The following is a 15,162-nucleotide window of genomic DNA, read 5'->3' on the forward strand; positions in this document are numbered from 1 at the left end:
CGGGCTGTGCTAAGGATTCCAGGCTGTATTTGAAAGCCAATGAAAAAGCATGGATTTATACATTGGGGCCTTGACTTACGAGTTTAATTCGTTTCGAGACCGAGCTCGTTAAGGAGTTCATTAACTCAAATTACTCTGTCAACTCAATGCAAAAAATCGGCAGAGAGACAGCTGGTATCTCAAAAAATCTCGTTAGTCGGAACACTCGTAAGTCAGGGCCCCACTGTATATGCAGTTGGTCTGGACATTATATGACACAGAGAACTACTGTAGGTTTAGTTTCTAAAACAGGTTTATAGCTTTTTTACATCTTCTAAGTTTACTCCCCATACTGGCTGAAAAACATCTCCCCTATGAAGTCAAATATGGCTGTGGAGTCACAATGCAATAAGAACCCTGACCTTAGGAAAAAACTGGATATATCCCTCTTCTTCAGTTATTACCCAAAGGTATGTTAAATTCTCAGTGTCCCAGTTTCTTAAGTTGAAAAAGAAGTAGTGAAAATCTCTGCTAGGGTAGGTCAGGGGTCTGAAGTCTAAGGAATCACTAAAAATGTACTCATGAAACAGGAATGAAATCAAACCCTGATTGTCAGAATGTTAGCATTCTAAACAAAGCAAAGGATTTTTAGCAAGTAAATTAACTCATTCTAATCCAAGTTAAGACTTGCATAAGAATTTAAGTAAAGAAATTATGCAAACCAGATACAGTGGGGCATTGACTTATGAGTGTCCCGACTAACGAGTTTTTTGAGATACAGGCTGTCTCTCGGCTGATATTTTGCTTTGAGTTGTGAGCTAAAATTCAGGTTACAAGCCAGCTTCAGATACCCCACCGCTAGTTGGCGCAGCGAACGTCACAGTGAACGCCACAACATCAGCCCAGCATCACGTGTCTCACTCGTTCACTTTATGATTTGACATACGAGTAATTTGAGTTACGAGCTCCTTCACGGAACGAATTAAACTCCTAAGTCAAGGCCCCACTGTACAATGATAACTGTGTTTAAACATGAGGTTTGTAATCTTTTTTGTTTGCTTTTTCTTTCTGCTATATTTATATTCAGGTGATTGTCCACTTCATTTACAAAGTGTTAACTAATGAACACTACCAATTACTTCCACTCCCAACTCACGTAATCTTGAAACCATACACCTTTAAAAAGCTTAATTGTTTTCAACCTCCTTATGATCTTTCCTAAGCCTCTCGGAAGGGAAGGAACCAGGCTCAGTGTCTTTTGATGTGACACACAAACCCAGGGAAATAAAGTAGCAGTGACTCCCTCTAAAGCTCTCCTAGTCTCTCTCTTTCCTTTCGTAGTACACACACACACACACACACACACACACACACACACACACACTGGGTCTGCTGGGTATTGAAATATCAGTATCCTGTTTTGTGTGTTTGTTTTGTTTTGATTTGTTTACATATTTATCTCAGGTCTTTTCCAGATTCTTAGCTGTGTAGAGCCATCACACAATGTGTCACACTGAATGACATCTGGGACTAAGAATGCAACCGTAACTCCCACAAAAGGCCTTTCATTACATGTACAATGCTGCAAGGCAGAACATGAGTGATCACTCTGACATAGGCCTTACACTTGTGATCAGGCAAGGCCAGAGCAGTCCATTCCTGTGTCCACATTGAAATGAACAATAGAAAATCTGAGAGAAGGGGAGTGGGGCCCTGCAGCTCCATGAGAAAGCTCTTCACTCAGCTTTAGATTCCTATGGAAGATAAGCAGATGGAATTGAAGAAATGACTAAAAATGAAGGCATATTCTGATATTTGACTTATTTTTGCTTCTTAAAAATACAATCTATTTTTTTTTTTTTTACTTTTGCACAAAGATTCTGGGAAATGGCTTTATGTGCCGGAAGCCGGTCCATCCTTGCTGCTTGACACAGTCGCTGCAGGAAAGAAACATCTGCACAGCATATGTTTCAAGGGACCTGGCGTATATAGCATACTGTTCTTAATATGTTTGCTCCCCTTAGCGCTGTGTGTTTTAACCAAGGTCACCTCTCCGAGAAAGGTTGTTTCCCCAGGTAGGAATTTTTCCCTGAAGTCAGGGAGGGGATGCCTCTCCTAGAAAGGTTGTTTCCCCAGGTAGGGATTTTTCCCTGAAGTCAGGGAGGGGATGAAACTCCTTAACTAAGTGCCAGGTGGGCAGTTAATCACTACAAACAATCATGCTTAAGCTACATAATCTTTACTCCCTGGAATGGAGATAAGAAACGCCCTAACCTTTGTAATAGAAATTGTCAGGATTAAAATCAACTGGTATAAATACGGATGTAACAAGACAATAAACGGCAGAACTTCGCTGGAGATCCAGACCAGAACTTGGCTGGAGATCCTGGCTAGAGATCCTGGCTAGGCTGCTGATCAACTGAACACTGTCTCCGTGTCCTTCCTTCTTCGCCGACTCCGTCCACACCTTTGGGGACCCCTGGACCCGCTGGGGTTGGACCCCGGCATCTGGCGCCCGAACAGGGTTCCCTTAGGTAAGTCCCCCCGTACTTGGGACGGATAGGACTGCACTGTAGGGTGCTGCAGACCCCCCCCCCCCCATAGAGAATAAGTAGGGTAAGCGGGTAGTTAGTACAGAACTTAGATTGACAAGATGGGTCATACTGAGTCTAAAGAAAAAAGACTCTGTATTAATCTTTTAACGCATATGCTTACTAGCAGAATTGGAGTTGAGGTTTTTCCCAGTGAGACAGAAAGTTTTATAGAAGAAGTATGTCAATGGCTTCCAGAGGATGGAACTGTTAATTTAAAAACTTGGGTTGAAGTAGGAAAGCAATTAAAGAAACACCATGAATCTGACAAGGTCCTGCCATGTTTCTTTTCCCTCTGGGATTCAATCTGTGACACCTTGGCACCAGAGGCAAAAACGGTTGAACTTTCTCAAAATTTAAATAGTCCCTCAGCTCCACCCAGAGAGGACACATCATCATTGTCTTCAGCTCAATCTAAAAGCAATTTAGCTATGCCTACTGATCGGGAGGAGAATAAATATCATAAACATGACCATTGTTCCTTTCTAGTCAGTAGAGAGGAGAATGGCCCTCCCATTCAAAACAGGCTCCCCAAATTAGAAAGGAAGCCTAAACCAGGTCCTGTGGCTCCTATGAGCTCCATGTCTAAATTTCAAAGGGCAATAAGAGAAGCTGAAGCTAATGGAGATCTTGAATTCTCACTCTGCTTCCCAGTTACATATGAGAATGAGTCTGGTGGGAATAGAAACCCCACCTTGGAGCCTATACCTTACAAAGTACTTAAAGAATTAAAATTGGTCTGCTCTAAATATGGACCTCTAGCTCCTTACACACAAACCTTGGTAGAAACCCTAGCCAGTAAATGGATGACTCCTTATGATTGGTCACAGGTTTGTAAATCCTGTCTCTCAGGAGGCGATTACTTATTATGGAAAACTGAATATGAAGATCTTGCTAAGAAAGCTGTAGCCACTAGTGAAAAAACCAGAAAAAGAATAACCCTAGACATGATATTAGGAGAAGGTGATTTTAACACGGCTGAGGAGCAAATGAATATGCCCACAGAGGCACTTACCAAAGTAACCAGTTGTGCAGTAAGTGCCTGGAAATCCCTACCTTATACAGCAGGAAAAACCACCACCCTTACAGAGGTTAAACAGAAGGTCGAGGAACCATATCAGGATTTCCTTTCTCGCCTCATGCAGGCAGTCAAGAGAGTAATCAATAACAAAGAGGCAGCCGATATCCTAATCAAACAACTGGCTTTTGAAAATGCTAATAATACCTGTCAGGCTTTATTAAGGCCGATTCGCAGAACAGGAACTATAAATGATTTTATAAAACAGTGTGCTGATGTAAGTCCAGCATTTATACAGGGTGTAGCTATAGCTGCAGCTCTCAAAGGGGAGACATACCCTCAATATGTACAGGCTATAGGACAAGCCAGCAATAATACAGGTAATAAAAGAAATATGAACTGCTACTCTTGTGGCTTATCTGGGCACTTTAGCAGAGAATGCCCAAATAAAAATAATAATACTCAGGCCAGATGGCAAGCTCCTCGACAGCCTGGAAATACATTAGGGAATAATATTAATCCTCCAAAAACTGTTTGTCCCCGATGTCAGAAAGGATTCCATTGGGCAAAGGAATGTAGATCAAGATACCATAAAAATGGTCGGCCTTTAAACTCTACAAATAGCTCCCAAGGAGGTTATATCCCATCACCTCAATTGGGAAACTTGAGAAGGGGCCAGCCCCAGGCCCCTGCAATAATAGGGGCATCAACCCTCAACCCCTTTGCAAATTTCAATCAGTCAGTGACCTCTTCAGGGCAACCCCAGGTAGTGCAGGATTGGACCTCCACTCAACCACCCACGCAGTACTAACCCCAGACTCGCCAGTAGCAGCCATTCCTACAGGAGTGTCTGGGCCGCTGCCTGAGGGAACCGTAGGTTTAATATTAGGACGGAGCTCCACCTCGTTACAGGGGATCTTAGTCATCCCAGGAGTTGTTGATGCAGACTACACAGGAGAAATACAGATTTTACTTTCCCCACCCACCACAACTATACAGATTCAGCCCAACCAGAGAATTGCCCAATTAATCCTGTTACCAATACATAAAATAGGGACAGCTGTTACCCAGGAAGCTAGAGGGGCTGGAGGCTTTGGATCTAGTGATGCAGCATTTTGGATACAAGAAATCCATGCTACTAGACCTACAAAAATTTTACAAATTCAGGGAAAACCAATTGAAGGTCTATTGGATACAGGAGCAGATGTTTCCTGCATAGCAGGGAAGGATTGGCCCTCTTCATGGCCCACGCACACCACCTCCACTTCCCTAGTAGGACTAGGCAAGGCATCTAATGTAAAAAAGAGTTCTCAGATTCTAACTTGGGCTGATGAAGATCAACATTCAGGAACATTCTGTCCCTATGTAATTACGACTATCCCCTTTACATTATGGGGAAGAGATATCTTGTCTCAAATGGGAGTTGTATTATATAGCCCCAGTGATAGAGTAACATCACAGATGCTAGACACGAGATTTAATCCAGGAAAGGGATTAGGAAAAGAAAGTAATACCTCACACTCCTTGACAGGATCTGTAATTGGGGCCATTGCCCTTAGGACTGCAGATCCCATAGTCTGGAAATCGTCACAACCAGTATGGGTTGAGCAATGGCCCTTAACATCTGAGAAAATATCAGCAGCCCGACAATTAATTGATCAGCAATTAGCAGAGGGACATATAGAGCCATCAAATAGTCCCTGGAACACACCCATATTTGTAATAAGAAAGAAATCAGGCAAGTGGAGACTTTTGCAAGATCTAAGAGCCATAAATGCCACCATGGAAGATATGGGCTCCTTACAACCTGGATTGCCCTCCCCTGTGGCAATTCCACAGGAGTATTGTGTTGTTGTTATTGACTTACAGGATTGTTTTTTCACTATACCTCTTCACCCAGCTGATTGTCAAAGATTCGCATTCAGCATACCATCAGAAAACTTTAAACAGCCTTATCAGAGATACCAATGGAAGGTTCTCCCACAAGGGATGAAAAATAGTCCTACATTATGTCAAAAGTTTGTAGATCAGGCATTGCAAGTTATTAGAAAGAAATTTTCAGATCTATATCTTATTCATTATATGGATGATATTTTACTAGCTCATAAAGATCGGGCTACTTTACAGGAAATTCTTACTCAGACCATCCTTGCTTTAGAAGAACATGGTCTAAAAATAGCCCCAGAAAAGATTCAGACTGAACCTTCTTTTTCATACTTAGGCAGAATATTACATACCTCTACTATCACCCATCAGCCTCTACAATTAAGAAAAGATCATTTAAACACATTGAATGATTATCAGAAACTATTAGGTGATATCAACTGGGTCAGGCCATATCTAAAAATAACCACTCTTGACTTAAAACCTCTATTTGACATTTTAAAGGGAGATTCTAACCCTAAGTCTCCCCGACAATTAACTGTAGAAGGAGAAAAGGCTATAGCAAAAATAGAACAGGCCATCAATAAACAGCAACTACAGTATCTAGATTATTCCAAATCTTGGGCCTTAATTATTCTAGCCACTAAATATACTCCTACAGGATGCTTGTGGCAGGAAGGACCATTAGAATGGATACATTTACCTGTCACTCCTAGGAAGATTGTACCACCCTATCCCTCCCTAGTGGCCACTCTCATTATCAAAGGTAGACGACGCAGTATCAAACTCTTTGGAAGAGAAGTTACTGAGATAATAATACCTTATAAAAGAGAACAATTAGACACACTATTACAATTTGAAGAAGAGTGGCAAATAGCTATAGGTAACTTCCCAGGACAAATTTTACATCATTTGCCAAGATCACCTATATTGCAATTTCTCTCCCTACATCCGTTTATATTTCCTATCAAATGTTCAAAAGAACCATTATCACCTCCTGCCTCCTTAGTATTCACAGATGGTTCCTCTAATGGTAGGGCAGTAACAATCATTGACTCAATAACCCATGTTCAACAAATTCTAGAGACGTCAGCTCAGAGAACAGAGCTTTTGGCAGTCATTTATGCTTTTGAACAATTGCAACAGGTTCCCTTTAACTTGTACACTGACTCTCAATATATAGTTAAATTATTTCCTCATATTGAGACCGCCTCTCTCCCACAAGGAAGAACAGCCATTTTCTCTTTGTTAACTCAGCTACAAACTTGCATTCACAAACGAGAAAAGGCTTTCTATATTGGACATATTAGAGCTCATTCCTGCCTACCAGGACCCTTAAGCGAAGGAAATTATCAGGCGGATTTACTAACTCGCCCAGTAGTTTGTACAGCTCTAGAAGAAGCCCGACGGTCTCATGCCATTCACCATCAAAATGCTTCTGCTCTCCGTCTATATTATCGCATATCTAGAGAAGCTGCTCGAAGTATTGTGCGTGACTGCGGCCATTGTCCTACTCATTTTCCTAGCCCTGCTACTGGAGTTAATCCAAGAGGACTTAGACCCTGTGACCTATGGCAGATGGATATTACTCATGTCCCATCTTTTGGCAAACTTTGCTATGTGCATGTTTGTATTGATACCTTTTCTCATGTTATCCTTGCTTCTGCACGTACAGGAGAAGCCTTTAAAGATGTAAGTCAACATCTATTCCAATGCTTTTCCTACCTAGGAATACCAAGGGCACTTAAAACTGACAATGGGCCTGCCTATACCTCTAGAGCTTTTAAAAACTTATGCTCTACATTCGGCATCGCACATACTACAGGAATACCCTACAATCCTCAAGGCCAAGCAATAGTAGAAAGGGCTCACCAAACTTTAAAAACACAAATTAAAAAATTACAAGAAAATGAGTTTAAATATTCCTCTCCTCATCATGTTCTACAACATGCTCAATTTGTAATTAATATACTAAATGTAGATTCTTAGGGAAATTCCCCGATGTACAGGCATTGGAACCCTGATCTAACTAAACCTAAAGCCCTCGTCAAATGGAGAGACTTGCTTACAGGAGCCTGGAAGGGACCTGATGTACTTTTAACCCAGGGGAGAGGATATGCTTGTATATTTCCACAGGACGCAGACTCACCTGTGTGGATTCCAGACCGTCTAGTCCGACCTTATGTCTCACCGCCCACCATCTCTGCCTCATCATAGCACACTTGACCAGTGCCCGTCTGCAGCAGATGTGCAGCCCTGAGCTGGAACAATCTGTCCATTGGGAGGATCACATGTGCCTCCGTTTTGTCTTTCCACATGTCCCAGCTTTGCCCCACATCTCCTTTCCTTTTTCCTTTTTTTAAAATCTAACTACTTGTTTGCTGGTTCTTTGGCCTTTCTCCTTCTTTCCTGAACACAGCCTCTTCTAGAATCTCCCTACCCTACTGTTCCAGTAAGGGCACCTCCCTTTTATGCCATGACTAGGGATGTTTGGTATATGCCCCATACATGGAGTTGTCCTGTGCCAAGAGCCTGACATCCTGGGCTGAGAAAGCCCTGTTCCAGGACTCTCCTTTGTCCTGTATTGGTGCCTCTTACCCTTGTGCCAAGAGGGACCCTCTTCTTACAATCCAATTGCCCATAGCTGTTGCCTGAGCTCTCTGTTCATGCTGAGGTTGAAGCCTCATGGTGGCTGGTACCATGGATCTGTCTCTGGCCCAATGGCGTAAGCTGGGCCCTCTCTAGAGAAGAAACCTGAGTTCCCTATGATCAATGCCAGAGCCCCGCCAGCAGGCGAGGGAATCCAAAGGCAGTTGCTGGGCATGGAGGCCAGAGGGACATAGGCTATCAAGGAGACAAAACTGAACCTCACATCACCCTACTTGGCCCAGAGATGGCTGGTAGTCAACGATGGGTAAGACTCCACAGGGTGGGGCAACCTAAGACAGGCACAGTCGGGGGCCAGTAGGAGAAAACTTGGGGTGCAACAAAGGTGGGGCACAGACCCCCCTCCCCAATGGTGCAGGGGCTTGAACACTCGCCCCTTCTGAGGAAGGTCTCCTGTCCCCATGGCTGCTTCCTGCTTCCCATGCCCAGCTCAGATCAGGACCCAGGTAAAGACAGAGACTGGCTGACAGTAGCTGCCCTCTCACTGAAACAGGACTTGTTTCCCATTTCTACCTGGGACCACAGGGAAAGGGGAAGCTTAAGGAAAGGGTTGTGTCAGGATGCTGCCTTCTTCCCTTTCTTCTCCCTCTTTTTTCTAAACACTTCCATGCCTTGTAGTTCTTTTGCTTTCTCTTCTTTTTCTACTACCCTCCATTTTCCATATCAGCTGGATCCAGAGGGCACAGCTTACTCCTCCTCGGACACTGACACCACCATCAACCACGGCCCTGATGGACCCTTTGATGCAGCCCTTCAACTTGCTGACGCTTTGGGAAGCCTGTCGCCAGTGACGCCGCCCGCTAGCCAGACCAACAAAGACAATCAAACCAACAACTTGAGGAGAGCTGAAATCCCTTGACTGAAGAGGCTGGCAACCTTCTACAGGAATGGGGCTCCTTCTGCGCTCCATCCACTATGTTTATAGCTATGCCCACTATCATTGCTTGCCACTCTTCTTCTGAGACTTAAATGGCCCAATCTGAGAGGTGGCCACTGATTTGCATGCGTGATCATTTAAAAAATAAAAAAGGGGGAATTTGCCGGAAGCCGGTCCATCCTTGCTGCTTGACACAGTCACTGCAGGAAAGAAACATCTGCACAGCATATGTTTCAAGGGACCTGGCGTATATAGCATACTGTTCTTAATATGTTTGCTCCCCTTAGCGCTGTGTGTTTTAACCAAGGTCACCTCTCCGAGAAAGGTTGTTTCCCCAGGTAGGAATTTTTCCCTGAAGTCAGGGAGGGGATGCCTCTCCTAGAAAGGTTGTTTCCCCAGGTAGGGATTTTTCCCTGAAGTCAGGGAGGGGATGAAACTCCTTAACTAAGTGCCAGGTGGGCAGTTAATCACTACAAACAATCATGCTTAAGCTACATAATCTTTACTCCCTGGAATGGAGATAAGAAACGCCCTAACCTTTGTAATAGAAATTGTCAGGATTAAAATCAACTGGTATAAATACGGATGTAACAAGACAATAAACGGCAGAACTTCGCTGGAGATCCAGACCAGAACTTGGCTGGAGATCCTGGCTAGAGATCCTGGCTAGGCTGCTGATCAACTGAACACTGTCTCCGTGTCCTTCCTTCTTCGCCGACTCCGTCCACACCTTTGGGGACCCCTGGACCCGCTGGGGTTGGACCCCGGCATTTATGGACAGTGATTTTGCTAAAGAAGGGAGAACCAAGCCAGTGTCAAAACTTCGGAGCCCTGACAATTATACATAATAGTCTAGTTCTGAAATTTTATGAAGAACCTTAAATTCACAAACCTTTTACAGATAGAGGTATGCCAAGATTTTCATGCAAAATTCTGTTAATATTGTCTGTAGAGTTAATAACTTTGGGCAGAAAACACCTGTGAGGATTCTGCATGCCTGCCAGAACGGAGTACCAGCATCACCCCCTGTGGCTGCCTTGATACCACAGCAAAGGATCATGTGACTGGAGCTATACTTCACCTGCTCAGTCACCAGTCATCCAACCTATTAATATTAACGGGATCTCTGTAGATGTTAAACTAATGAATTCAACATAAATATTGCATTAAATGTAGAATATTGATTACTGTGTTTCTTACAGAAGGGGATTGTAATTCTGCACCGGATTTATGTTGAAATGCTAAATCTGAACGACTATTGAAGGCATCATCATTGAATTAGGAGAAAACCAACTGCTTTCAGAGTTTTATCTCAAGGTGTGGATTCTCAACTAATTGGAGGGGCACTGTAGAATATGTGCAACTTTTTCAAAAAGGTTATAGCAAAAAGCTTTCTTCTTTCTTCCATGAGTAAGTGAATAAATAATATAATTGTTATATAATGACTATGTCAAAAACAGATTTATTAGGACCATGAATGAGTGTTGGGAACTTAAAAATGCAATAGAAATATCAGCAATTTCAAAGCTGGTAAAATGTATTCCAGGTTCATGCTCACTTTAGTTAGCTAATACTGTCTGCCCAGAAAAATAATTAGAAGGGCCCCTCCTCTCTGAGAAATGATACCAGTGAAAAAAGGGGCATCTCTGGGAAGCTATACTTTAGACTCAGATTAAACCACCACCAGCTATTCATATATTTAATAATATATTTTGAGTAGAATTTTGCCTGTGGTTTTCTGCATACTTATTTGTATATTTAGGAAGTCTATCATTTTAAAAGAATTACAAAAATTCTACTAAGAGATTGTTCCAAGATTATACTAAGAGGTCTATAAATTGCTCAAGGAAGCACTTTATTCGTATCATTCTCATGGTGCCCAGGGCCCTACATTATTATAACCTGTCAATATGTCACTCTCCTTCACTGCACTGTGAACGCCTTGAGGGCAGGATCTAAGTCTTGACCATAAGCCCCTGTACTATTTAGTGATAGTCACTCAAGCAGATGTGTGAACGGCAGGAAAGCAGGTAGACAGGAAAGATTAATTATGGAGCATGAGTAGACTAGATTAGATATGTGCAAAAATTCAATTCTTTTAAATTTTCTGCTATAATTTATTCACTCTTGCAAGTCCTCACTTGGCTGTAGCACTTCATCATCTCTCTGCTATTCTTCCTCCATGATTTCATAATGTCAACAGCATCTTCAATTTTTGTTTATTAGACGCCTCTATCGAGGGTTAGCTGGATTATAATCTTGCTTTTTGTTCATTTGTGGTTAGAGCCCTGCTAAATTAAGGGTCGCCTGATTACAAAGTAGCAACCCACTCTATCACTAGCTCACTTTATCCACTATCCCCTGCTTTCTTTTTCTCCATAGTGCTTAACATTAGCATCTTCTGGTGCACTCAGTGATTTTTCTTATTTGTTTTTTATTGGGTCCCTCCTCTGGAATATAAGCTCCATGAAAGTAAAGATTTTATTTTGTTAACTGTTCTATCCTCACCATCTAGACTAGTACTGTCATACAATAGGAAGAGAGAACATTTAAATGAATAAGTCAAAAGGCTTATCTCCTATATTGAGAATCATTCACAAATTACAATGTAGCTTTGCTTGGAAGCCTTCTCTTACCCTAGTACATATGCTTTTCCCCAAACTCTCTTCTATGATCTCAAGCCTCTTTAATGTCTTGCCTTTGTTCATTTCCAACCCCAGCAGGTCCAGGGGTTCCCAAAGGTATGGACAGAGTTGGCGAAGAAGGAAAGACACTGGGAGTAACCTTAACTCCTCTGGTAGCAAACATATGTGTTAAAAGATCAATATTTTTTTGGTAAAAGAGCACAAGAGTAAAAACCTGATAGTTCACTTATATTGCATAACAAGCTAACCAAACTGGACATGGAGGATAAAGCATAAACAAATCATTTTACTTATTGTTTCTATGACTCTTCTTTCGATCAGATTTCTGTCTTTTCAAATAGGACTGAGGTATAGTACACTGGCAAAAATTAAAAAAAAAAGGCAAACAAGAATAGTGCCAAAGTAACAGATACCCAAAACCGAATACCATGTCAGAAAACATCATGTAGAACCATTTTATCAGATTAGAGCAGCAAGAGGAAGTTACTTCTAAATCATAATCATTTAGTGGTATTTATCAACTTCGTCATGGTAACTTTGCAACATCATTCTTTATTTGTGAAGTAGTAAAATTCATGTCAAAAAGGAAGGGGGAATGGAGGAAGTCAATTAGTTCATTCCAATAAATTACCTCTCCAGTTCTTATAAACATGCCCATCAGCACAAAATTGAGGAATAATACCTAAGACTAGAAGAGACTTGGTTTAACTTATGAAGCAAATCAAAATGGAAAATACGAAAAGGTACAACCAATAGGGTTGAAAAGGCCCCTCACTGAAAATCTGTATTAAAAAAAATAAAATTAATAAAAATAAAAATAGAAACAAAACTCTACTAGTACAAACTAGCCTGAGTGGTTTGGTGGGCAGTGTAGTTGGGCCAGCTGTCACTGTATTCTCATAACTGGATTTTCTTCATTCCGGTTAAACTGTTACGTAAACGTCAGCTCTTTACAGACAGGTAATCCATTTTCATTAGGACCCAAAGAGTTACTGTATATCCTATCAATAAAAAATATTTTTACTTTGATAACTGACTGAAGATGTGGGGACTCCATGTAATCCAACCGCAAGGTTGGTTGCTGTCCAGTCCTGTGCAAATATAAAAAAAATTTTGCTCTAAGGCTTTGACCCTACAGTTTTCACAGCAACTTAACTACCATCCAGCATGTCCCATATTTGCAAGCCTTCAAGTTCAACAATCCAAACTGTCGCTGCATATTATGTCCCATTGCAGCATCCTTGAGGAGCAGAGGAGGCCACTTAATCATCCTGAGACATACAGGCGTCTCCCCACTCGTCCCATTGGGACGGGGGGTTCTGATCTTCTCCCTCGTCAGCCAGCTCTTCTTCGGCTTCTCCCCCTTCGTTCTCCTCGTACTCTTCATCCCGAGGGAAATCTGTCTCCTGTCCCTGATCTACATCTTCTTGCCTTCCTGGCTGTGGTTTATCTGCACATTCTACACAAATACCACAGCGTCCAGATCCATGTCTGATTCCAACACTGGCAGCTAATATGAAGATCTTCTTACACACCATACATTTGTATTTTTTATCCTTTTTATGCACCAGGGAATGTCTTTTTACATGCTCTCTGCGAGTAAACAGTTTTCCACAAATCTCACAGCTAAAGGATCTGACTCCAGTATGAATGAGCAAATGCCTTTTTAGTGTTCGTCTGTATTTGGCTACATAGGTACAATGAGGGCATTTTAACTTGTTCATGTTTAGAGATGATTCACCATTTTCCCAACTTTCTTGTTTTGGCCAAGATTTAGGCAACAACCCATACTTGTAATCGTTTGCAGCACCTGGTAGCAAGCCATACTTGAAAGTGTTTGAAGTACCTGGTAGCAATCCATACTTGAAATCACTTGATGGGCCAGGCATCAGGCCATACTTGAAATCACGTGAAGTACCAGCATCGCCTGCATCCTGCCCCAAGCTGGCTTCTGCCAGCACGTTTGCGTTCACATTCCTGTCACAGTCCAGCCCCGGGAGCAGAGCACCGTCCAGATCCGGTTCTTCCTTAATGAATGACATATCTTCTTCTGGATAGGCGACAGGTGGCTGCTTCACGGAGCAATCTTCTAAACTTGTTTCATTATTAGGTGGTATATTATCAATAAATCTCTTTGGAGTTTGGTTTTTCCTCCTTCTTTTGTTGCCAGTTTCTTGAATTCCCTGGGAGCCCATATTATTCCAAATAAACACTTTTGTTTGACGTGGGGCTTCACTTTCAGCCAATTCAGGTGAACCATCCTGGACCCAACCACTGTCATTCATTTGGTAGTTCTCCATTTGGCCCTCATCGACATTGCAACCATCATTTTCAGTTTTTGTATTACTTGCCAAATTGGTAAGATTCCGTGTTGCCCAAAAACTGGCAATTTTTTGATCCCGTGATGAAGACAGACCATCTCTACTGACTGGTTTTCTGTTGTTATAGTCCACAACCACAGACTCCGGAGCTTCAGATTTAATGCTTATATTTAAGGCATCTTTAATGAAATTTCGGCAAGTCTGAACAACTTCGCTCATTTGCAGATAGCTGGCCACGGTCATCACTTCAATGGCATTTTGACTCGTGAGCACCAGGTTACCAGAGTATAGGAAGTCCAAGATGACGGAGAAACCTTGAACTGCAGCAATATCTAAGTGGGTAGTATTGTTTTGGTTAGGGCTTTCTTTGTTGGAAAAGCAATATAAAGTCTTAAAGAAACGGCTGCCTGCAACCAGGATGTTCTTATGAGCTTTAAAGATTTTTCCGCTCACCACAATGCTGACATCACAAAGAATACCTTTCTTTCTCTGCTCATTTAATTGTTGAAGAAGTTGATAGCAATAAGAGTTTTCATTTGGCCTACTATTAAAGTCACAGTATCCCTGTTCTGAAGGTATTTCTGATTTCTGGGCATTGGCTTCGTGGAGCTTGTGCTCCGTGGACAGGTGGTGCCACAGGAGCAGGGTTTTCTTGTAGTTGCGGGTCCCTTGTGACAGCTCGTCATGGCCCCCGGGGGGGAGGTTCCCACCACTGCCGTCTGAGGGGGTCTTCTGGCACCAGGCGCAGGACATGAGGCCGGTGTCCTTGCAGTAGCGCAGCCAGGGGAAGTCCCGCAGCCAGGCCTCCTGGAAGGAGGTCTCCAGCTTCTGCAGCAGGGACTTGGGCCGCGGGAGCGGGAGGTACGCCATTTATTGGGGTTCAACCCCAGCAGGTCCAGGGGTTCCCAAAGGTGTGGACGGAGTCAGCGAAGAATGAAGGACACGGAGGCAGCGTTCAGTTGATCAGCATAGTGGTTCTCCAGCCAGGTTCTAGCCAGGATCTCCAACCAGGTTCTGTCTTTATTGTCCTGTTACATCTGTATTTATACCAGTTGATTTTAATCCTATCAATTCTATTCCAAAGGTTAGGGCGTTTGTTAATCTAGTTCTGTTGATTTTAATCCTATCAATTCTATTCCAAAGGTTAGGGCGTTTGTTAATCTAGTTCTGTTGAGTTTAA

The 15,162-nt window shown here is 42.5% G+C and overlaps 1 protein-coding gene across 1 annotated transcript; it reads right to left on the reverse strand.

The window, feature by feature from the left end:
• Window positions 1-12,923: 12,923 nt before the first annotated feature.
• Window positions 12,924-14,852, reverse strand: LOC118670327 (zinc finger and BTB domain-containing protein 10-like). Its single transcript, XM_036337381.1, has one exon. The coding sequence runs from the start codon at window positions 14,850-14,852 to the stop codon at window positions 12,924-12,926; it is 1,929 nt and encodes a 642-aa protein (XP_036193274.1).
• Between the last annotated feature and the right edge of the window lie 310 nt (window positions 14,853-15,162).

This window comes from Myotis myotis, unplaced genomic scaffold (assembly GCF_014108235.1).
Source record: "Myotis myotis isolate mMyoMyo1 unplaced genomic scaffold, mMyoMyo1.p scaffold_m19_p_15, whole genome shotgun sequence".
Classification (NCBI taxonomy): domain Eukaryota; kingdom Metazoa; phylum Chordata; class Mammalia; order Chiroptera; family Vespertilionidae; genus Myotis; species Myotis myotis.

What these genes read in the sequence shown, in the direction of transcription:
- LOC118670327 (XM_036337381.1), bottom strand. Translation starts at nt 14,852, where the DNA reads ATGGCGTACCTCCCGCTCCCGCGGCCCAAGTCCCTGCTGCAGAAGCTG.